Genomic DNA, 23,662 nt, shown 5'->3' with positions numbered 1-23,662 from the left:
CACGTGACCGCGCGGCTGGCGGCGCGCGCGTGGAGCGGTGTTTTGTAACCTCCCCCCGCCTCCTCCCGCCCCCCGCCCGCGCCGAGCCCGGAGCCCGTCCCGGCGGCCGGAGCGGGAGCGCCACACCCCCTTCGCCGCAGCCGCGCAGCCGATGGCAGCGTCCTCTCCCGCCGCCGCCGTGGGCTCGGAGCTGCCGCCGGAGCCGGGCGGCAGCGGGGGCCCCGGCGAGGGGGCGGACGAAGAGCGGGAGCTGCCGCTGGCGCGGCTGGTGCCCGCGAGCCGCCTGAAGGAAGCGGTGGGCGCGTCCCTGGCGTCGCTGTGCCTCGGCCCCCTCGGCGGAGCCCAGCGCCTCGGGACCCTCGTGGACTGCCTGGTGCTGAACTACCGCCTGCGGCAGGGGCCGCGCCGGGGCCGGGAGCGCGGGGCCGAGGGGCCGCTGCGCTGCTGCGGCTGCCGGAGGTTCCTGGGCGAGCCGGTGACCGTCCCGTGCGGGCACACCTATTGCCGCCGCTGCCTCCGCAGGGAGCTGCGGGCCCGCTGCCGCCGCTGCCGGGACTGGCTGCTGCCGGCGGGGGGCACCAGCACGGCCGCGGCCCCGCTGCGCACCAGCGTCGTTCTCAACCGGCTGGCGGAGAAGTGGTTCCCGGGCGAGTGCGAGAGGGCGAGGGCAGGGACTCGGCTGGAGGAGCTGCTGACCCAGGGCCGCTTCCGAGAGGCGCTGGGCGCCGCCAACCAGGCTCTGCGAGCAGGTAAGGCTGTGGGGAGCGCTCCCTTCCTCCGCCCTGCCGCCCGCCGGGGCCGCGCGGGCTCCGCCGGTGCCGCCCGTGTCCCGGCGGGACCGGGGCGGGCCAGCGGCCCGGGGCGGCAGGCTCGGGGGGCTGGGGCTGTGGTGGAGTAGGTGGATGTGCCCCTATCCCCGAGTGCGGCGGGACCGTCAGCCATCGACGCGTGCCGATGAAGAGCGTCCGAAGTTTTCTCGAGTTTGAGAGGATCCGAGGAACCTCTCCATTGGGAGAGCGGAGTGGAGGGGACGCGCGGCTGCCCGGCCCTTGGTTGGGCGCCCAGCCTGCTAGTGGGGTACACCTGCTTCTGCTTACTCCAGAGGGGTGGGCGAGCGTCCCGCATGGGCTGCGGTCTGTCTCCCCCCGCACGCTTCCGTGGGACTTGTTTACAGAGGAGTCCGTGGGCTCTGCTTCGGTTTGTGTTGGGTAATCGCTGTGCGCGGGCAAAGAGAAATTCCGTTGGTGTATTTAACCTTGTTTCCTGAGAGAGAGAGACCTATTTTCAGTCTTAAGTGTCACCAAGACAATTCCCAGCAGGCCGGGCCGAGTTGCATAAGCAGACAGGCACGGAGGGGGACAGGTTGTGTAATGGCAGTGACATCATAGGTGGGTGTGGTTGGAGTTTTATATAGTGTTGAAGAGGGTCCAAAGAGGGGAGGTAGAGGCACGCTTTTAGGCTATCCTATATCCGTCGCAATCTGGCTGGTACCATGGACTCCTAAGATACGCTCAATTTTTCAAAGTTTACTCTTTATAGAGAGTCAAATTTATGTGATTGATACACCTAGATGGATCCAGCGAGGGATTCCTTTGTTATTTTAATTTGACTATGGATTTTAACACCTGGTGACATGGGAGGTTCTGTTATGAATTATACCAGGATATTTTTTTTTTTCTGTTTGGTAATTTAGAAATTAATATTTTTACAGATTAAGTGTATTACGTTTATACAGTTGTCTGCAGTGGAGATAAAAAACCAAAAGCTTGCATAAGTCTAATCCTTCCAACCTGTTCTGGGGAGATACATTAGGTCTAGCTCCAGAATAAACTGTTCTCAATGTAGGTGGGATTAAGTCGAATATCTGTTTTATATGCTTTTTGGCAACCTAATTTTAAGGGGTTTAGCTTTGGTTATTGATTTTACTTTATTTTCCAGGGTGTTTCCAAAGTGTAAGAATACAAGATGGATTTTAAATCTTGAAACTATAAGATGCAGACTTCTTCCTGAAGTACAGCTTTGACTCATACAGGTCAAAAAGAAATCTCAGTAGTTTCCAGGGTAAAATTGATGAATCCAGTACTGATCACATATGTTTACAGGGCTCCTTTTTCATGTTTCAAGACTGCTTTGAAAGAATAAAAGACTGAAATAATTACACAGTTTTTGTTAATCTTTCTTTTATGGATTTAGGAAGATTATTTAGATATTCCTAAATATGGGGAAAGAATTTTGATTCTTTTTTATGTGAATCTGCATCTTCTTTTTGGCTTCAAAATGGGTTTGAAATTTGAGTATACTTACCAGCTGTGATGCTTGTTCAAAATTTTATTATTCAAGTTCAGTACATGTGCTATAATTAAGTATTAGAAGCTCAGTTTAAGGTCCATTGTACCGTTCTTTCCTGTGTCTCCAATCCTTACAATTATCAACATTACACATATTCTGGAAAAGATACTGAAGAACTTTGGGCATCAGTGTGTAGGCATATGTTATGTGAATTTAGAACTGCGGATTCACAACCACAAATTGAAGATGATTCCAGGTCAATAGATAAATTAATAGCTGCTGGTATACTTTCCATGTTCCTTCAAACCTTGAATTTTGAAGACACTTAGAGATGGAAAAGATGTAGCATAAGAAATGTGTTCATGTTTAAAATAATTCGTGTTCCATTTCAGCGTTTCCTTACTGCTGCTTCATCTGTTTCTTTTTAATGCACATAGATAAAAAGTTGTGATAAACTTAAATCTGTCCTAAATATGTCATTGATGGTAAACCTCTACTCAAATGGCATCTTTTCATAACTTTCTTCTCTTTCTGAAACATTTGAAAGAGTCGTATTTGCCCTTATACAAAAGTGACTTTAAAAACCAAAATAATGTTAACATTCATATAGCTAGTATATTCCTTGCTGAAATGAAATAGCTTAGTTAAAGGAGCTCTCTTAAATTAAAATACAAGTGCAGCTTGCCTTTAATCAAGTGTCCTGAAACACACCACTAGTGGGTTGAATTTGATCTGCTTCTCACTCATTCCTTCTCGAGTGGACATCAGGAGATACGTTGAGCAATCAGTCTCCTGTTTAAGCAGAACAAATACTGTGATCAGAGCAGTTTGTTTGAGGTTTTGTACAGCTGGATCATGAAAACCTACAAACTGACAATTCCACAGCCTCTCTGGGCGATCTGCTCAAAGGTTAATTATCCTCATAGCGAAAAATCTTTTCCTTATTTCAAGTCTTAACTGACATTGTTTTGTTTTATAGCCATTGTCTCTTTTGTTTTTTTTACTGCGTACTTCAGTAGAGTCTTCTAGGTAACCCACTTTTGGATTCTGAAAAGCTGTTGTGCTCTCCCAATGCTTTCAGGAATTACTTTCTGCTAAATAAGCCCAGTTCTTTTGGCTCTTAAGGGTTGTGTATTCCAGCTCTGATTTTTAGGGTGGCCATGTAGTACTGTGTTAATAAATAGTTATTTCTATGTAATGTTTTTAATGTGCATATTATTTTGAAAAATTTGGCATATTAAGAACCGTATAAAAAGCATGAAGAATCAGATCAGAGGTGGTCCATTTATTGGTATATTTATACTTACAATAAGAGCAGATGCTTTGGAAGTAATGTAAAACTCTAGACTATTGAATGTGTTCTTGTGTGTACACCTTTGTATAATTTCCTATTAATGTAATAATAACAATTGATACATACAGCTCTATGCTGCAAATACTTAGTACATTTTTTTGTTAAAATCATTTGTCTTGGGATGCTAGAAGTGTGTGATTTCTGTATTTACAATATATTTGGTCACTGAAATTGAAAGTTTTAGAACTAGCTATGTTTCTGCTTTGAGCCAAAGATTCAAAACTTTAGCTGAAAAACATTAAAATATATGCTGAAACATTGCAAAATTGTTTTTCATTGTAACAAAGCCTAGAAATTAAGTTGTGGTTTAAAAAGTCTATAAATTTAGATAAAAACAGAGAATTATTTAGGTTGGAAAATATCTCTCATATCATTAATCCAGCCATCTGAATGCTAAGTCTATCACTCCTGTCCCTAAATGCCATATCTACATATTTTTAAATTCCACCAGGGAATTTAACTCTGCTGTGGGCAGTCTATTCCCATGCCTGACAGTCCTTTCAGTGAAAAAATAGTCCCTGATACCCATACTAAACCTCTCTTGACACCATTTCCTCTCATTATGTTGCTTGTTACCTGGAAGAAGAGAGAGCCAACCGCCCCACAACTGTCTGCAACCTCCTTTCAGGTAGTTGTAAAGAGTGATAAGGTACCACCTGAGACTTCTCCTGACTAAACTCAGGAGAACTCAGCTTGTGCTCCAGACCCTTCACCAGCTTCATTGCCCTTCCCTGGACCTGCACCAGCCCCTCAATGTCCTTCTTGTAGTGAAGGGCTCAGAACTGGACACAGTTCATACACTTGAGGTATGTCCTCACCAGTGCCGAGTACAGGGGGACAATCACTGTCCTGGTCCTGCTGGCCACACTAATCCTTCTACAGGCCAGGATGTCTTTGGCTTTCCTGGCTATCTGAGCACACACTGGCTCATGTTCAGCTGCTGTTGAACAGCATTCCCTGGGTCATTTGCCACTGAGCAGCTTTTCAGCCACTTTTATCCCAGTCTGTAGCACTGCAGGGGGTTGTTGTGACTAAAGTGCAGGACCCAGCATTTGGCTTTGCTAAACCTCAAACCAATAGCCTTGGCTCATTGATTGAGTCTATCCAGATCCCCCTGCAGAAGCATCCTGTCCTTCAGCAGGTCAACAGTCCCACCCAACTTTTGTCGTTTATGAACTTTTGGTGCACTCTATCCCCTTGTCTGGATCATGGATGAAGATATTAAAAAGATTGGCCCCAGTACTAAGCTTTGAGAAACACTACTAGTAATCATCTGCCTTTGGTCTTCTGAATATTCAGGCCCAGTTTATCATATCTATTGATCATTCAATGACTGTATCTTCAGCAGCAAAGTTGGGATCTCAGCTAAACTCTTTGTTTTGTATTAGTTCAGTTGGAATCATGCATTTCTTTTGGGAAAAAAAAGTGGGTAAAGTGCCCACCTGCTGTACACTTGAACTCACATATTTATCTTTGAACTAGCCCTCGTTTTCCCCCTAGGAAAAAAGGCTCGGAGTTCCTCAGCTCATGTTCTGCACTTGAAAGGCAGAAACAGATGAGCTTCCTCTGATTCTGTGCAAATAGGCAGCTTATCAGAGAACAAAGACCTGCACTTACTGCTGCCTCTGGACAAAGGAGTTCGATTTGCTACTGACTCTGTTGGACATCAAAGAGTCAAGTACAACACTAAAAACTATCTGAAGAGTTTAATCTAAGCTCTTACCTTGCTAGGCTATAGCAGACACCAAACACAGCTGCAGGAAACCAGGCTTCAGAGTTGTTCTGCTTGCAGAATTTGTATTTTACTCAGACAAAAAGAGTGTCCCGGAATTCAGTTAAAACAACCATTTTATTATGTGGAATGAGAAAATGAAACAAACTGGCTTTGGCAATATTTGTGTTTGAGGGGGAACCATCAACTCAAAAGAAAGACAAATCAGGGAGACACTCTACTTTCAGCTAATTTAATTCTTCTCTGATTTTCTTGACCCTTTCTTTTACATTAAGATCTTTTTACATATAGCATTGGGAATCTAAATACAAAGCAGTGTGTTACAATCTATGGGAATATTGACCAGTATGTCTCCTAACTGTAGAACAGGCTAATGTTGGAAATTTATGAGAAGTTATACTAGACATCTAGAATAAACTAAGATTTTTTAAATTGAAATGATAGCCTCCAAGCCTTTTTTGAAACAAACTTAAAGAACTATTTGATTTTAGTATTGTTTACGGTAGACCAACCTTTGACTAGTTTATCTTATTCAATCAAAATCAGGTCTATTTTAAAAAACAATTAAGATCAAAACAGTGTTCTGGCATTTTTTTTCCAAGCAGCAACTGCAATTAGTTGTGTTACAAAACTGTTGTTTTAGTGGCAAGGAGATGGGTTTCCTTCCCATTTAGAGGTTGCTGTACTGCAAGTGCAAAATACTATATGTCTGACATGGGAATTTGGTCTCACTGAACACATCCTGCTTTTTTTCCCACTCTAGAGTTCCACTACTACAACTCCTTAAAACAGGGCTGCCAACTGATGCTAAAGGCTTTCTGGAATTTTCTATCTGTTTTTATCACATAGTGATAAGGCCTGGTTCTGGTACCTCCCAGATGGATGCCACAGTGGCATCTCCAGCCATTGTCAGAAGGGGTCAGGCACTATAAAAACAAATTGCAGTCTGTAGAAAGACTTGGGTATTTGAAATCAAACTTTGTAATACTTAGGCTTTTAATACAAGTGTGGTGTATTCCCAGGTTTCTGTGGTTTTGATTGGTTATACTGTAAAGATAAAGTTTATTTAGTCCTCAATTATTGTTGTCCCAGCAGTACTGAGCAGTGCTTTTTGAGCCTCTCTGTTCAGTATTTGAAAATAAATTTTCTTGTTGCTGCAAGATACATCAGGTTCCAAAATTTGTTCCTTAGTTTAGGAGACATAAACTGGGAATTACTGCCACTTTTGTTAGCCAAACATAGGGAGTGAGAGAGAAGGTTCTCCACTAATTTTGTAAGAATTGTACAAAAAATTGTAATTATGACATATCACTATGAAAGCAAATTTAATTAAAAATTACAAAATTCTTACTTTTAAAAGATTTTACCTAATTTCTGTCTGCAGATTCCAGTGACTTGATGCTAAGAATTTACAGAGCTGAGTCATATGTTGGCCTCCAAGAATATAAAACAGCCATAGAAGATCTAAATTTTGTTATTTCCAAAATGCCAAATTGGCCAGAGGTAAGTGGGTATGAATAATCATTTCTCAATATTGTGTTTGTAAAATTAATAAATTCCAAATTATATTTGCATTGATTTAAAAACTTAGGCCAGCTACTTTAAATGTTGTCTCTTAAGACACGCAAAATCCTAAAAGTAATCTTTAAAATAGTTAACTTGTATCAGACAGGCTCCTGGTGAGTATGGCAGGTTAGAGCTGGTTGACAAATACACTGAGAGTTGGAATAGTTCATGGTGATGTAACTTGTAACAGCTGGGGTTTGGGGCTTGTTTTGTTTAGTTGTTAATTTTTGTTAACAGAGGGACAGTGCTGTTTTAGCTTGAAAAGTTTATCTTCAAAAAGCTAAATAAACTCACTGGGAACTGAGCTTTACAATTAATACAGGCAGCTGGGGAGTCTGTGGTCTTCAGAATGCATGTTGTTACACTGTCTAAACTCTGAACTCAGCAGGAGCACACAAGGGAGATCTTGTTTCTCCTGTGTTCAGCAATTCCGTGGCTACTGCGAATTCATAAAGCCTCCTGCTTTTCTGTTCTCAGTGTTCATAGTACTGTCTACTTTTTTCTGTATGTTTGGAAAGAAGTGTCACTTCACTTAACTGAGCTTGGTTTGATAGATGTATTCCTATAACAATCCTTACCTCTGTAGGAAAACAAACTGTCTGTAAGAGGAGGACGAGCAAACTTCCCTTCTTCAGAATTCATCTTAAAGGAAGCTGCCCGAATCCATCAAAGATTATGTGTGTCCTTATCTGACAGTCTAGTTGAACAGATGTTACTGTTCGTACTATCAGTCATTCTGTAGAAACTGCATTCTTGGGTTTGGTAGAGTCTTTTTTGGTTGTTTTGTTTTGTGTTGTTGGGCTTTTTTTGTTTATTTGTTTGTTTTTTAAGTTTAGTTTTTGGTCCATTATCCATATTCCTATATACAAATAGATATTATTGTTTTAACTTTTTTTTGATACCTGTTGGTTTTATCTAACTTAACTATTTCTGTTACTGTCAGTGCAACTTTTAAAAGTTGAGATAAATTCTTATTTCAATGTCATCTACTTTTGAGTAGGTTCAGCGAAATCCGGTAGTCTTTCCTCCCTCTTTTTTTTCTTTCAAAGAAAACAATACAGAGATTTTTTTTTTCCCCCCTAGCTGGTGTCCAGTGTTCAAGCATAAAATGTAGTTTGAAGAAGCAATTAATTCTGAGAGCACATTGTTTTATTTTAAGACTATATGTTGAGATGTATGTAAGGGGTGAGCAGTTGTGTGGATTGTTTTATTTGTATTCACCCTTCTGAACGTTGGAACCATAAGGCTTTTAATGAAAGAGAGGGCAAAAAAAGTATTCTGCAAGCTGTTGTGTGAGGTTATGTAATAATTTGCATTTCCTGTCCCTCTTCTTCCTTTCCAAATGCTCACAGAAGAGGCAAATTAAGGGCTATGAATTCAGCACTAGTGAGGTTTTTAACCCTTTATATAAGACAAAACAAGTTAGTTGGAAGAAGACTTGCACCAACCTATCCCACGACTCTTTTCAAACACTGTAAGGGATGTGTATCATGCACACTGTGCACAGTTCAAATTTGTTAAAGCTGCATTCTTTCTGTCATGGAAGGTTCTGATTCTAACACTGTTGCAATGCCTGTAAGATCAATACTGCAGTTCCCCCTATTCTCTACAAATGTCTTTGTGGTATCTGTTTCTCAGGTCTACTTTCAGAAAGGAAAAGTTCTGCAAGACTCTGGCTTTGTAGGAGATGCCTTACAACTGTTTCTACAGTGCTTAGCCCTTGATGAGGACTTTCTTCCAGCCAAGCTAGAAGTAGAAAAGGTAATTTTATTTATGATACTAGATTCCCATCTCTGACTCATTTATGAAACTCGCATTATGATAGATTTTGAGCATCTAAAATCTTCTTTACATACAGAAAACACATGTTTAGGTGGCAGATTCCTTTTAAGATATTTCATAAATCATACTATGTTGAAGAGTTAGTCCCAATGTACATGTTTTACATACATCTTGAAAAGTACAGGTGCATTCGAAGTTACTGGAAAGCAGGCAACAAGTGAAATTTTCCAAGTTGAAACCCTCTGTACCCAGAGCACAAAAGTTTTTCCTATGATAATAAAAATTTACATTGAAAAGCTGCATAATACTGAATTGATAACATCTAACTCTGTTTGACTTGTAGTAGAAAAGATTTCTAGATAAATTTCTTTAGCAATGTAGGTGTGTAGGTTTCTGTTTGTTTTCAACTCTGCCTTCACAGTTACTGCTTGAATAAAGATATGTTCACGAGAATAACTTCATGTAGATTACCTTCTTAGTTTTTGATATGTAAATTTTTAACAAAGGTATGTCTGGATTCTTTTTCGTTGTTATTAACATTGAGCCATTTTCTCTAGATATTGTGTGATGTTTTGTCACCAGAGAAGTTAGGTGAGAGTCTGAAGGAATCTGCTTGGAATTCACCCCATATTAGAAATAAACCTTTTATACATGGTTCTGAGGTGACTGCATCTTACTGCAACTTACAGCTTTGTCCTCCACAGGTAATAAAAACTCTACAGTAACTTCTGTCGTTGACTGATGTGTATATATCAGATGTACTAATAGCCTGATTTATCATACTTTTAAGTGTAAATACTGATTTTATGCAATTGGCTAAATTGGAGGAAAAGAAGCGTGGTTTAGAAGTAATTTATTTTCACTTGTAGTGTTAAAACTCCTAATTCTATACTCCTCATTATTAGTAATTACTAGAATGAGCAATAAATACAGTATTAGAAGGTACTGAAGTTTGACATTAGGGACTTCAAGATAAAGAGAAATACAATTATTTTTTTTGAAGCAGATGAAATACAATTTTTGTTCTGTTTGAAGTGGGTGAAGATTTTTGAATTGTTAATGCTAAACAAATTTGAGTACCATGTTGACTTAGAAATTTTTTTAATTAACTAATAGGTACCCACTAACTGTGAGTATCAGTTTGGCTTATATATCTTTGCACAGTCATGTCTCACACACTTAGATTTGTGTTACTCTTAGAATACAATTTGGTTCATCTTACTGTTACAGAGTTTAGGGGGATCAGATGTACTGGAGCCTGTGAGTGGAGGCTTAAATCGTGCACAGTCTGCCCATGCTCTTAACTCAACAAAAGACCTTGCCAAGGAAGATGGCTTAAAGAGAGTGTCTTCTGAACCCCTCCTGTCTGGCCAAGGAAAAGGTGCTTTGTTAAAAAGAAAGCTTTCCTTTTCAGAACAGGATACAGTTGTATGTGAAGATGGAAGAAACAAACACAAAAAGCAAGGAGGTAAACAGTCAATTACTGTGAAATTTGAAGTATTTACTGCCTTGTGGCTTTGTTTGAAGAAGTATCTTCTGCTTTTCCTTAGAAAGTACAAAAAGGGACATAACACTGGCTTTTGGAGCAATCCCAGGGGATTTGATTGATGTATCAGATTTTGAGTGCTCTCTATGTATGAGGTAAGATTTTGTCCTTGATTCAATATTAGCTACAGATGCTTGGTTGCATATGTGTTACAGGTACAAACGGAGGTACTTGTAAGTTGTTGAGTTCTGATATCAGTCAATAATTTGCAGCTTTTTGCTATCCCTGCACTTAAATGTGTATTTAAATGTCACTTGCTACAATGCTATATACTGTAGGACTGTTTTAATCAAGTTACCTTTTTAGTTAAACTTGGCAGTGTTAACTGGTCACCATCAAAGGACAGGATCTTTTGTGATTAAATGTTAGGGGTTCTTCAATCAATAAAACTTATTTTGGGAAGGTTAATGCTTAGAAGCATAGCCTTGCATTGTGAACCTTGTAGGTTGTATTTGAAAATCTTACTGAATAATCTTGATTTTTAGAATAAATACCATAAAACATACGGTGTGTACTTAACTATTCATAGTTATGTTATTAATATGTAATACTGCTGTTAAAACAACAGTTTCTCAAAGAATCACATAATTCTGTGTATTGTGAATCTCTGTAAGGAGACCAAAATCTTTGTATATTGTGGTAAATGTTTAGTTACCTAGAGTTTTGGAATGTGTCCAGCTTCATCAGAAAACAAAACAACAAGTGTTGCAGTAAATGGAAACAAACTGCAGTATAGAGGAAAAAGTAGAATAAGGAGCCTTGGGACTAATTGTTTCTTTACTTTGTTATAACATAACTAGTCCTAAAAATTCAAGAGATTAATGACTGACATTTTTGGAAAAACACACACTGGACATGACATCTAATGTCTAATAATTTTGTTTCAGGCTATTCTTTGAGCCAGTAACAACCCCTTGTGGACATACTTTTTGCAAAGGTTGTTTGGAACGGTGTTTAGATCATGCTCCACAGTGTCCACTCTGTAAGGAGAGTTTGAAAGAGGTATTGTTTCTCAATAAAGCTCACAAGTACAAATACTGTATCATTTTAAAAGCTGTTTCTCTTGAACCCAACAACTTGGATTTGCTTGGGCTATGGATTACTGCTAGAATGGAAAAGGGTCTCAGGGTCTTAGAGGTTTTGTTTCTGTGACTGTTTGCTTCAGTGGTGTAATTCAATCCTGCATATTTGTAAACTTCAGTGTCTATTCAGTTAAACCTCTCTGTGATTACTATACACTATTCCTATTGCTATTGCTGTATATCCTGGGAAGTCAGTTCTGTCTCTGGTGAGCATAGAGATACAAACTGAGTTAGACATTCAAATTGTCAGGCACTAAGAACTTACACAGAGAATCTAATTTTCAAATATTAGAGTATCATTAGGTTTTAATTAATGAAACATAAAAACTTTAGAGCTTTAAGCTTTCATGAGTTTTGTCACATTTTATAGATCATATTTTTATAAAAAATCTCCCTTTTATCAAGCCTTTTGTTAAGATACATTAAAATATTTTTTTAATTGTTTACAGTACCTTGCAAGCAGAAAATACAGTATCACAGAACTGCTGGAGGAGTTAATAATGAAATATTTGTCTGATGAATTATTTGAGAGAAAAAGAATTCATGCTGAAGAAACTGCAGAACACTCCAAGTAAGCTTCCTGTCTTGAAAAATTTGAGAAATTAATATGGATATCCATTTTAGAAATATTTTATTATTTTTATAGTCATTAACTGTGGTATATTATGGGTGCAAGAAGAAGTATGAAGCTTGTCCAGGTCCTTCTGGACATCATCCCATCCTTCAGTTGTGCCATCCACACCACTCAGCTTGGAATCATCAGCAAATTTGCTGAGGATGCAGTGGATCCTTTTGTCTGTGTCATTGATGAAGACATTAAACAGTGCTGGTCCCAGTATAGACCCCTGGTTCTGGTTACTGGGACTCTGAGCCATTGATCTCTACCCTCTGGGTGCAACTATCCAACCCTTTATTATCCATTTAACAGCCCACCCATCAAATTCATCTCTCTTCATTTTGGAGAGGACATTGAGGGGAATTCTTTACAGATAAAATGATATCTGTAGCCCTTCCCTTGTAACTCCATCATTGAGAAGGTCACTAGGTTGGTCAGGTCAGGTTGGATGAGGCTCTGAGTAACCTATCTAGTGGAAGGTGTCCCTGCCCATGGCAGAGGGGTTGGAACTAGATGATCTTAAAGGTCCCTTCCAACTTAGGGCTGTTCTATGATTCTATGAAGCATGTTTCCCCTTCCATTCCTCTTTCTGAGTGCACTGTCAGGGAGCTTTGGTTTTAGTTTTGCTGCTGTTAATGAAATTGTCTTCATTTGACTTCAGAGTCTCAGAGACTTGAATTTCTTGCAAAGTAATTAATGCTAGACATTAATCTTACACAGATAAATGTAATAAAAGTTTTTGGGATTTTTTGTAAACATGTTTATCTCATAGAGAGTTCTTCAAATACATAGAGCATCATGTATTGTAGATATGAATGCTGGAAAACTATTTAACATTATAGCTCCTGCAACCTATTTATAGTTTATTTAGGTTTTATAGTCTGAAAGGCATTAAAATTAAAAACCAAGTAATGTTTTAATGATAACTTTATTGTATCTACTATCAACTATACATACTTGATAAAATAGGATTAAAAAATATTTTGTTTTTCAGTTATGTCTGCTTTGGCATATTGCAAGGTGCAAATTATACACTGGGCTACATCTTGTGATCTGGAGTCCCTCCTTGAAAATAATCTAAACAGTGACCTAGCTACTGTGTAGTTACTAGTACATCTTTTACTTACAGGAAAACTGTGTCTCTGAGGGATTAATTGTTTTTATAGCGCAACCTAAAGCAAAAATGAAAAAGCAGCTGACACTCCCACCCCAAAACAGAGGCCTTTATTCACTGACTAGGTACTCACTACGTAGATAGCAGTGAGTCTTACTGTCCAGTATATATGCAAATCAGTACATAGGTTTGCAGTCACTATTACTAGTATATGGGTTATCATTCATTAAACTTTCTACATGTTCTGACTTTGAAAAGTGTGCTTTATGACCTCAAATATAGCAGACATACTGAAAAAAATATTTTGTCTCGGCATAGCTCAATGTTCAGATTTTGAAGGTGTATATTTCTTTTTATGTTCTCTTGAAGCTTGACCAAGAATGTTCCAATGTTTGTTTGCACTATGGCATATCCTACTGTGCCTTGTCCTCTACATGTATTTGAGCCAAGATACCGACTCATGATTCGCAGGAGTATGGAAACTGGAACGAAACAGTTTGGGATGTGCATAAGTGATTCTCAAAATGGGTAGGTTTACATCCTAATTCTAAGCTTCCATCTTTTTGTCATTTTAATTTCAAAAAGCATCTTTTCAGAAGTGAGTAATTGCATTACTGACAAGGTGTCTTTTTAGTTTTGCAGATTATGGTTGCATGCTGCAAATTAGGAACGTTCATTTTCTACCTGATGGACGTTCTGTTGTTGATACAATTGGTGGAAAGAGATTTAGAGTTTTACGGAGAGGGATGAAAGATGGTTATTGCACTGCAGACATTGAATATTTGGAAGATGTTAAGGTATGCAGAATGATGTCTAAATACTTACTAGTATTAATATATCAAGATTTTTGCCTGATTTTTTCTGGAAAGCTCTCTTTCAAATTTTTAGGTCCCTAGAAGCTAGCTTATTTTTTTTTTTATTACTATAAAACAAATAAGAAAACCATAGGTTTTTTTTTTTTCAACAATAGTTTGAAGCTGTAACTTTAAAAATATCAAAATACTTATTTACCATTCAGTCAATAGCAGTCAAGGCTACGGAGAACACAAGAAATGTATCTAAATATAGTTGAGTGTTTTTTGATTTTAGCTTAAACCTCTTAATTGTTTCTTTATCACAATCATATTTTCACAACCTTCCTCGTACAGGTTGCTGATGAAGAACTAAAGAAATTGAGAGAGCTGCACAATTTTGTTTACAATCAGGCCTGCAGTTGGTTCCAAAACTTAAGAAACAAATTTCGCACTCAAATTCTTCAGCACTTTGGACCAATGCCTGACAGGGAGGAAAATATACAGGTGAGACATCATTTAATATTCATTATTAGATCCTTATTTCTAAAAATAAAAGCCCTATTACCAACTGCTAAGTATTAAAAAAAAAAAAACAAACCACTATTTTTTCCAGCTTCAAAGACAATAAGGCTTGCACCTTGTTTTTCTTAAAATGAGCAACAAAAAGCAATTCTGTCACTGGTCAGCAGTTTCTCCAGGAAAGGATGATATGCTGATGTGGAAATAAAACCAGTAAACTGAAAACACTCTTAAGTTCCAGTAACAGTTAAACTATTAGTTTAGTAAAGTTGTTAGAATTCAAAATGAAAAAGCTCTCTGTTTTCTCCCTGTGAAAGTAAAGAAACAATCTGCCACATGCAGGCAGTTACCTTTGTCAAAGAAGTAATGACAAATAACATGTTCCTCCTTTCTGAGCTAGTGCCATAAACTGCTGCAGCTGCTAGCATTTGACAAATGTTTCTTAAGAAACTAGCTGCAGCAATCCGTTTTGATAGTTATTATGAACAATTAATGAACGTGAGATCCTGAGGGAGTGGAGGCTGTAGAAAAGTAACATTTAAAAATACATCAGACTTGGTTTTCAAAGCAGAGTTTTATGTGAATTGGGATCTTAGGGGAGCTTGTCCCTCACCCATGTGCTACATACCTCTGTGAAACTGTATTTACCTGTCATGGCCGGGGGAGACAGAGAGACAACACAGCATGGGAGTTCATGCGCCAGAGGGAGCTTTAATGGCATGCACAGCTCTTATACAGGTTATTCAAACACTCCACATTCAAACCTGAGTGACTCGGGTTTGGTTACTGCCCACCTCAGTGCCAATAGCTACCTGCTTACGTTCTCATCAGGGACTAGCTGGCACCCGCTCTCTGTAGCCAGATCCCTCCTCCTCTCAGTGCCCTCTCTAGGCTTACCAGGTTAAAGTTAGGAGTCTGTGAGCCTCACAGTCCAGCTGTTTGCTGTTATAGTTCCCCCTTTCTGTTTCCAAAATATAAAAACTGTGTTTATTATCCCTCTGCAGGGGCCTTTGCAGAAAGGACAGCAAACACAGTACAAGGAGAATGTAGTTCTTCACTAAACTTGACAAGCCTGATCTTTCTAGCTATTGTTGTGTCTTATCAAAAATGTTATGATCATGTCTAGGAGTTATCAAAGGCACAATTTTACTGGGTGGCATGCTGCAGGCTAATTATTTATAACTTACAACTTGAACGTGACAAACAACCAACTTAAAAACTATCAGAGGTAACATTTAAAACTATCAGAGGCAGCATTTGCTTTTGGTAGTAATGTCCTTAAAGTGTCCGGCTCTTGAGGTCCAGGTGAAATCACAGGTGAGTTGTCATTCCAAAGGTTTTAGATTTTTATCTGGCTGGTGCAGAGGGTTGTTCTGGTCACTGTTCTGCAGCATCTGCTGTGGGGCCGTCAGGGAGGCGTTGTTGGTTGCAGTGCAGAGCAGAGCACAGGGCAGGTCCCGCACACCGAGCAGGAACCCATCCAATACCGGCCTGTGTATCCGTGCTTTCGAGTGACAAGGTCTTAAGGGCTTTCTCATTTGTTAGTGATGAGGCCCTGTACCTAAACCTTAGGTTTAGGTAACTGGATGTCATTACAGGACTGTAATGATAAGAAATTTTTTAAGATGACAAGGGTTTGGGAGTTTTGCAATATTGTTAGATGGTTTAAAGTATACAGGACTTTGGCCCCTCTATTATGTGGGTTCTCACCACATTAACCTGTCTGAGGGAACTGTAGATGCTGTAGAGGCCAGTGCACGAAGTCAGAAGGGATTTTTAGAACAATTGAATAAAAATAGATTTAAAACAGCATACTAGTAAAGAGGGATACATGTGCAAAACCAGTATAATTAGCAGGGTAGCAATACTGTGGGTGTGTACTTGAGATTTATAATAGGACACAAATGTGTCAGCTGTGTGGTAACAGCTGCAAGTGAGGAAATGTTATCCTGGAGTGTACCACTACCAGTAACAATTTTGCAAAACACTTGAGGTACGTAATATTCTCTGCAGTAGTAGGACCTCTACTGAGGAGTATTAAATCCAGTTCAAGGCCTGACATCTAATGGTTGCTGTTGGTAATTAAAGTATAGGAAAAAGTTACAGTTTTTACTGCTTAGAAGAAACTTACTAAGTAGTCCCGCTCTGTCTAGAAGGTAATGAGAAGGGAGTGGAATTGGGAGGTGACAGAGAAGTCCATCAAATAAAAGTAATTACAACGAAAACTTTAGGCTTCAAGAATATTCAAGCCTTAAGAACAGCATGACAAGAATTAGATTTAATTTTTATCAGGGAGATTTGTCATTGGGTGGCTGTCTTGTACTTAGCCATCTTTTCCCAAGGAATCTATGAGCTTCCTATGTTGTCTTAAAAATTACTGCTTTAGAAGATTAGTTTAAGTGTACTTCATTTGACTTCTCAGTTATATCAATCTTTAAAGAAGTCTTGGTCATTGATGACTTTGTCTTTTGATGTCTCCATGGTAGTCAACTGTACGACATTGTTTATTGGTAACCAGTTTATGTTTTATTTCTAGGCAATGCCCAATGGTCCTGCTTGGTGTTGGTGGCTTCTAGCTGTTCTCCCAGTAGATCCCAGGTACCAGCTGTCAGTTCTCTCCATGATGTCTTTAAAAGACCGACTGATAAAAATCCAACATATACTCACCTATTTTTCTAGAGACCAGTCCAAGTGACTAACCGCCTGGGTCTTCCTGAAAAGTTACTCTGTTCTGGTTGTAGTAGCAGCTGGAATTTTTGCTGCCTTTGCACATCTAGCACTGGTTTGAGAAGTGTAATGGAACCGTTTTTTCTCTCCACCCTCCTGGCTTCCTGAACCACATGGTTCATTGGATGCACATGTTCTTCAGCTATGAGAGAAGACCACTGACTATTGCACAGAGTCAATCCAGCTAGATACGTTTTTCACGTTATCTACATTAAAATTTGCACTATGTAGAAAAGAACCTTTTTGAGACTTGATCGTTTTAGGAATTGACTTTTCTAAGCTGTGGAAGTGCAGGACTTAAGGCTGACAGTCCAAGTTTACAACATTGAGGAGGTAATAAAGGTTTTGCAAATGTTTGCCTCAAACAACTTTTTTTGCTGTTTGCACAAATATTTGAAATACAGTATTGAATGTCACAGTTATTACTACTCTTGTTTAACTAACTTGACCATGAATATGGCACAGATTTTTTTAAGTTATCTTGTAAAGGTATGCATCACAAAACAAGTGACATGAACTGTATGCTGAGCTGAGAGCCAACTTTAAGGAACAAATGCAGAAAAAAAAGGTACTTCTGTCTAAAAATACTTAAAACTGTGAATATGGTTTACATACCTAGGCCTGTACATTTTAAAGAGGAAACTGAAATCTAAATGCTAGTACCAGTTACATTTCTACTGGGCTTTTCAGACTATTCTTCCAGAGCACACACTTAGTTTGTAGAGCTTAGAAGAAGAAATGTTAAGTGTGCGTGTGTCTGTCGGGGATTGTGCTTCCAGGATTCAAAAGCTTAAAGTTTTATTTGAACTTTTTAAGTTGGTGCAAATGTGAGTTCTATGCCTTATTCATATAAATAGTAGAGCACACTGCAGTGGCAAGGTTAGCATCATGCTGCCAATAGGTACTTTTTGTAATTAAAGGTTTGCATATTTGTGAATATGTCTGATACTGGCTTTCTTGTATGTAAATCATTTGTAAAATATTTCTTAAATCTTGCTTTTGCTAATATATTTAATTTTCAATAAAAGCTAAAAATTTGTAATATTTTTAACTTTATCAGAAACTTAAAATCACTTTCCTTTTCCATATTCTGGGATCTTAAGTAAATCCAGAAGCTGCTGTTTAACCTACATGAAGGTTGTGACCACTTCATGACATAAACTGGTATGTTCATAATCTGTTTCTGATTATAGTACCTGTCTCAGACTGATCATTTGTCAGACAAGTTTTTCCTTGTGTCCTGCTTTTATTCTACTTTATTTAAATCAGGTATGAAGTCTGCATTTTGCAAAACTTAAAAGTAGTAGGAAACTGTCCTTGCAGAGCAGTGAGGTATTTCACTGAATTGCTAGTCAGATACTCTGGCCTTGTTCTCTTCTGGAGTTCAAGGCTGGAGATATTACAGGTAGCCTGAAATCTGCTGGATCATCTTCCAATATCAGTTTCTATCTAGGGTAAATTTCCCCTTTAGGGTCTGACTAAAGTCCTTGGTGAATATTTGGAAAGCTTTATTTGCATAATAAAAGAAGAAAGGGAATCCTCTATTTTTCCACTTCTGTATGCGATACCCTTAGAAATGTAATCTTTGTATCACAATGATCTTCTTAAGAATGCAGGTGGCAGGATTTTTTTTTTTGTCAGTGAAAAGTCCCTGTAACCAAGCTTGAAATACCCAAATAAACTAGTTGTAATTGTTTTTTTTTTCATTCTCACCAAGAACTTGAGTTTGAAATTGAGTATTCCCTAGTCTGCTGAAAGATGGGGCTTTTAAGTGTCTTTATAAGCCCCCTTGACTTCTTAATACAGTAAAAAATGCAAGTGTCAATTGGGTTGCTCTGCCCTGAGCATGAAGGAGTTTTACTTCTGGAATTGTATAAACTATGTAAGGCAAAACTTTATTGAAGAAAAACAAGAACAATATAAAAAACAAATTTACTGTGTTTAACAAATGCTGCATTAAAGTAGCACTCTTCAGTAACCATTCCACAGATGTGATTATTATAGGTGTTTCTGAGATTGATAGAAAATTGAGATTGGAGATGAAAGATTTTTAAGAGGTTTCTCACATGGGAATTTTTAAAGTGGATATTTTTGTACCAGATTGTGTCATTTTGTGCAGTTGGTGGGGCAGAACAACAAATTCACCTGAATGTTTGCAAAGCCCCTTCAGTAAACAGGTTGGAGAGAATACAATGCTGTACTTTGTACATTGTATTTTGAATCTGGGGAGTTATTACAAGTTATTTTTTAAATTTTCTTCCCCTCCCCTTCCTGCAGCATGGGTTCTTTAGCTATCGAACAATAAAACAGCAGCCAGCTAAGGACAATGTTTGATCACCTTATATTGTTACAAGGTTCAAAATCAATGTAGTTAAGCCTGAATGGAATGCAGGTAGTCTAGACTTGAGCAGAAGGGAAAAGGGGAAATCTCTTCTTATGTAGGCAAGGTACAACACCATTAATGATTAGTCTTACCTGATGATGAGTCACAGTCAACAAAAGAGTCAGCCTCAAGGGAGTCTCCTTTGCTGGGCAGGATAGGACAACCAGCCAACAAAGTGCTGTCCTAAATTACTGTTGGGTTACCTTATTTTGAGATTGTGCCTTCTTTGTTCAGTTGAAAGATTGACAAGTTCATGCAGAAATGTTCTTTGTATAAGCATGAGATCAAAATTAGATGTGTCTCAAAAGACTGGTGATCCATAAATAGCTATACAGTTAATTGGATGTGCACATATGTTAATACGACAGCTCATAAACTTCAATGAGATGGGGGTGGAGTCACCATACTCAGAAATACCTGCCTGGAAGTGGTGTGTGTTTTGGCAAGGAGTTCTTCACAGTTTTTTTTAAATTATGGCCAGAGATCTCACTGAATTTCTTAATTTATTATTAATATTTACCTCCAGCCTTTTACCAAACATCATTTCTTGTAACAGCTTGCTGCCCTGCATGAGCACTGATGAACATTTGGTTTAGAAACTTCCATTTCTTGGTAGGAAATAGTAAATTCATATTTCTCCATCTAACTTGATTTTTTTTTGGCAATTGGCAAGCATTTGTCACATTCATTAGAGCAAATTGTTTCTTTGTAGACCTTTTACTGGCCCCAAGTTTCTTTAAGGACAATGTGCAAAGATGACTAAAGATGACTGTAAGATATGTTGATGGGAGTGAAACTTAAAAGCGATGTTAGAACATTAGTAGAAAGATGTTTGCTCTGAACCCCGTGAAAGATGAGGCCAGATTCAAACACTGTTATATGCTTTACAAAACGTGGTCATCTTTTTGGTTTTTTTAGGTGAGCTAACCCATTCCTTGGAGCTCTGCATCAGTACATGTGGGGTGGGGTAAATGTCTGCTAGATACTCAAACTGTGCTTTAGACTCACTTGCATTAATTACAAATGAGACAGTATAGTAGGGTAGAATTACGTGCACACAGTCCTGAGTCCTGGGGAGCAGCATGAGGGAGCCTCACAGTACCAGGCTCTGCTCACCTGACATTGTGCCAGGGACAGTTCCCAGAGAGAATGGTTGCCTTTGGGCACTGTCAGGAGCAGTATCCAAACCACATCTGCCTGGCCTGCACCTCACCAGTGTTGAGATGTTTTTTCAGTACTGGCTTTGACTGTAATGACCTGGCTATCTACAACTGGATTTACACTGGGAAGGGTTTCCGCTTAGTAGATGAACTACCTTTCTGAGGAAGATAGTATTCATGGTATCATGCTGCAATCTATCCATTATCCTTTCATTTATGCACTTTTCCACAATAAACCCAAAAAAGCTAAAGCTGTAAAATGCTTAATCATAGAATTTAAGATTTTCTAAGGCCTTTACCAAAACAAAAGTCTATTGACCCTTGCTTTTTGTGAAGTTATGCTTTCCTGTCTGCTCATGACTCTTAACTGCTTTTACAAGCAAAGACAAGTAGCAGGATTTCATGATGGATTTAAAAACAATCCACTCTTGATTGTAGAAGTGATGTAATTAAATTTGAGTCAGAAATGTCTATGAGCATATGACAAGCTCTAGGACAAAATGTTTTGAGTGTTGGAGAGAAAGTAGTTGGTAATGAAGTCTTCACAATTCCAGTTGAGGGGTTTGGTTTTGTTTCATAAGTAAGTTGGAAGGATGTCCTATATTGGAAATAACTTTTAAAGCATACTGAATACAAACCTGTACTAGCTATGAAACTGGCCATTTAGTAGATGTTTAGTGTTCAAAAAGGGAATGATGTAATGGGAAGCCAGAGACTGTGCCATACTAAGACAAATACAGTCACTTTCCAATCCAAACAAGCTCTTTGGAGCTTGGCGTCTTAATTATACTGTCTATTTGAGTGAGTGTTGGTTCCTTGCGCTCAAGAGCTTTCTGGCCTGTCAGAATATTTTTATCAGCATAAAGAGCTACAGGAGGGGCAAAGTGGGATACTAGCCCCCTTGCAGTGCTCTAAGGGGAGGGGCAATGTTTCTTCTTTTTTCTCTTGTTTTCTTCCTTCTGTTTACCCCTCTTGCATCAGCCCTCACTTGATTCTGACTGAAGGTTCCTCCCCTGCCAGCATATAAAACCCGTTCACCAGATGCTTTAGCTGCCTGCTGGATGAAATCCTGGGGTCTGAGAAGCACCAAATGAATTACAGCCCATTCTTTTCTGTGAAAAGCTCTGTCATTGAAAAAGACTTGAACTTAATGCTTGATATTCCCAAGCATCTGTTAAGCTTCTGGCAGCTTATTTGCTATATTATTTTTCTGTGAAGATATCCTCCTACTGGTGATGACATCTGTCATCTGGAGGGGGGAGAGAGAGAGAAAAGCTGTTACAGTTCATTCTTTTACCAACTTCTGTCCAAATGCATCTTCATTCCTTCCTAAAGAAGTTCTGAATTTTACCTCCCACAGGGAACAATAAGTCTGTCTAAGATGACCTTTGCACTCAGGGAGTACCCTTCAGGAAGTAAATCTTGTCCTGAAAAAAGCTGCCCATTGCAGCTGAACTGACATTTTGTAGTCATCATACAGAAGAAAGATAACAGGACCTGTCTGAGGCCTGCTACAAGACTCCCAAGGCACAAACCCAAAACTCTAGAGGCAAGCTCACTTAAGGAAACAAACTGAGACAGTTGGGTGGAAAAGGGGAGGTCATAATCTTCCCACAGATCTCTGCATGCCTGTGGTGGTTAAAGCACTCTTCTAAGTATTGAGGGAAAGGTTATGTTTTGTCCTTTTCTCCAGTAGCAAGGGGATCAAATTGCTTATAACCAGGGTAGCTGTTCTAACGTGAGGAGTGTGTATTAGGTTTTGTGTGGATAGATGTGCTTTGAGGTCCTGAATGGAACACTAACTTCGTGTATCCTGATAAGGATGGTTAGTAAGAGGCTGCTTTGCCCTGTTAAGATCTAAAATGCTTCTGCAAAAGTGCAAGAGGAGATGCTGAAGTGGTTTTAGGTCCCTCTCACCCAGGCAGCCATTGCACAGTTACAGTGAAGATCTCTGAATGCACACATTTAGATCACAAGTGGAACAGGGATCTGGGAACTGGGACTGCAATACAATTCTAGAGGCATTTCAGCTCTGCAGAAAATTCCGAGTTTGTATTGGGTTTGTATTGTTTTTGTTGGGTTTTTTAATTAACCCTCAATGAAACGTCTCTTCCTTTCTCCTCTAATACATACTTTGAAAGAAGTCTTGAGCATTCCAACATTTACACTTTATTTTTGCCTGAACCCAAAGAGCAGTTGTGTAAGCTTTTGGAAGTTTTGAACAGGAAGTGTCAACTGAAAATGCACAGGCCATGCCAACTGCAACACAATCCAAATACAGTGCAACTGGCACCTCTGATTTTATTTTAAAACATGGCTCAGAATTTCCACCACTAGTTCACAATTAAGTTGCAGTGCTAAAGAAATCACTGAGGCTGTAAGAAAAGGTTCAAATGTGCACTCCAGTGGAGGAACAATCATAATTTTTCTTTAGGTATGAATTCCTTTAAAACAGGGACTGCCTTAATGCCACCCTGAAGAAGTCTACAGCACATTCTCTCCAAGGCCTTCAATTCACTTTTACAGCTCCCCACAGGCAGCAGATGTTAAAAACATACTTTCAGTGTTCTGGATAGATGCTTTAACCTTTGAGCTGTGGATGAAGAACAAGCCTGTGTGAGCCATGACTGATTTTCCCCTCACTTTTACAAAATGGTTGTGGCTTTTTTTGTGGAAATGAAATTATGCTAGCAAGGCTGAGCATTAGCTGCCATTCACCTGTACCTGAAGCAGTGTAGGATGTAAAAGAAGTTCTGCCATCAGCATTTCCCTCTGCTAAGTCCAGTTATTTGCTGTTATGTTTAAAGAACGTTTACTGTTAAGCAGGTAACTGCTAACTAGGACATCATCTAATTCAGGGTCCTAGGTTCCACAGCAGGTGCTTAAAAGACCTTCATTACAGGTATTTCAACTCAATGTACCAAATACAAATAAACTTCATTAACTACTCTACATAATTTCTGTGAAGATAAAAGCACTTTTTTATTCAAGAATTTGT

The 23,662-nt window shown here is 39.2% G+C and overlaps 1 protein-coding gene across 1 annotated transcript; it reads left to right on the top strand.

Moving 5' to 3' along the window:
- The first annotated feature begins 136 nt into the window (after positions 1 to 136).
- On the top strand, positions 137 to 18,165 carry LONRF1 (LON peptidase N-terminal domain and ring finger 1). The gene is made up of 12 exons (XM_021555871.4): positions 137 to 749; positions 6,760 to 6,878; positions 8,580 to 8,702; positions 9,281 to 9,427; positions 9,954 to 10,191; positions 10,274 to 10,364; positions 11,157 to 11,271; positions 11,801 to 11,922; positions 13,451 to 13,609; positions 13,716 to 13,878; positions 14,230 to 14,379; positions 16,931 to 18,165. The coding sequence occupies exons 1-12, from the start codon at positions 152 to 154 to the stop codon at positions 17,087 to 17,089; spliced, it is 2,184 nt and encodes a 727-aa protein (XP_021411546.2). The 5' UTR covers positions 137 to 151; the 3' UTR covers positions 17,090 to 18,165.
- The last annotated feature ends 5,497 nt before the right edge of the window (positions 18,166 to 23,662 follow it).

The sequence above is a fragment of the Lonchura striata genome, chromosome 4 (genome assembly GCF_050655825.1).
Source record: "Lonchura striata isolate lonStrDom1 chromosome 4, ASM5065582v1, whole genome shotgun sequence".
Lineage (NCBI taxonomy): Eukaryota > Metazoa > Chordata > Aves > Passeriformes > Estrildidae > Lonchura > Lonchura striata.
The sequence above is the reverse complement of the archived record's forward strand: the minus strand, read 5'-3'. Positions and strand labels throughout refer to the sequence as shown.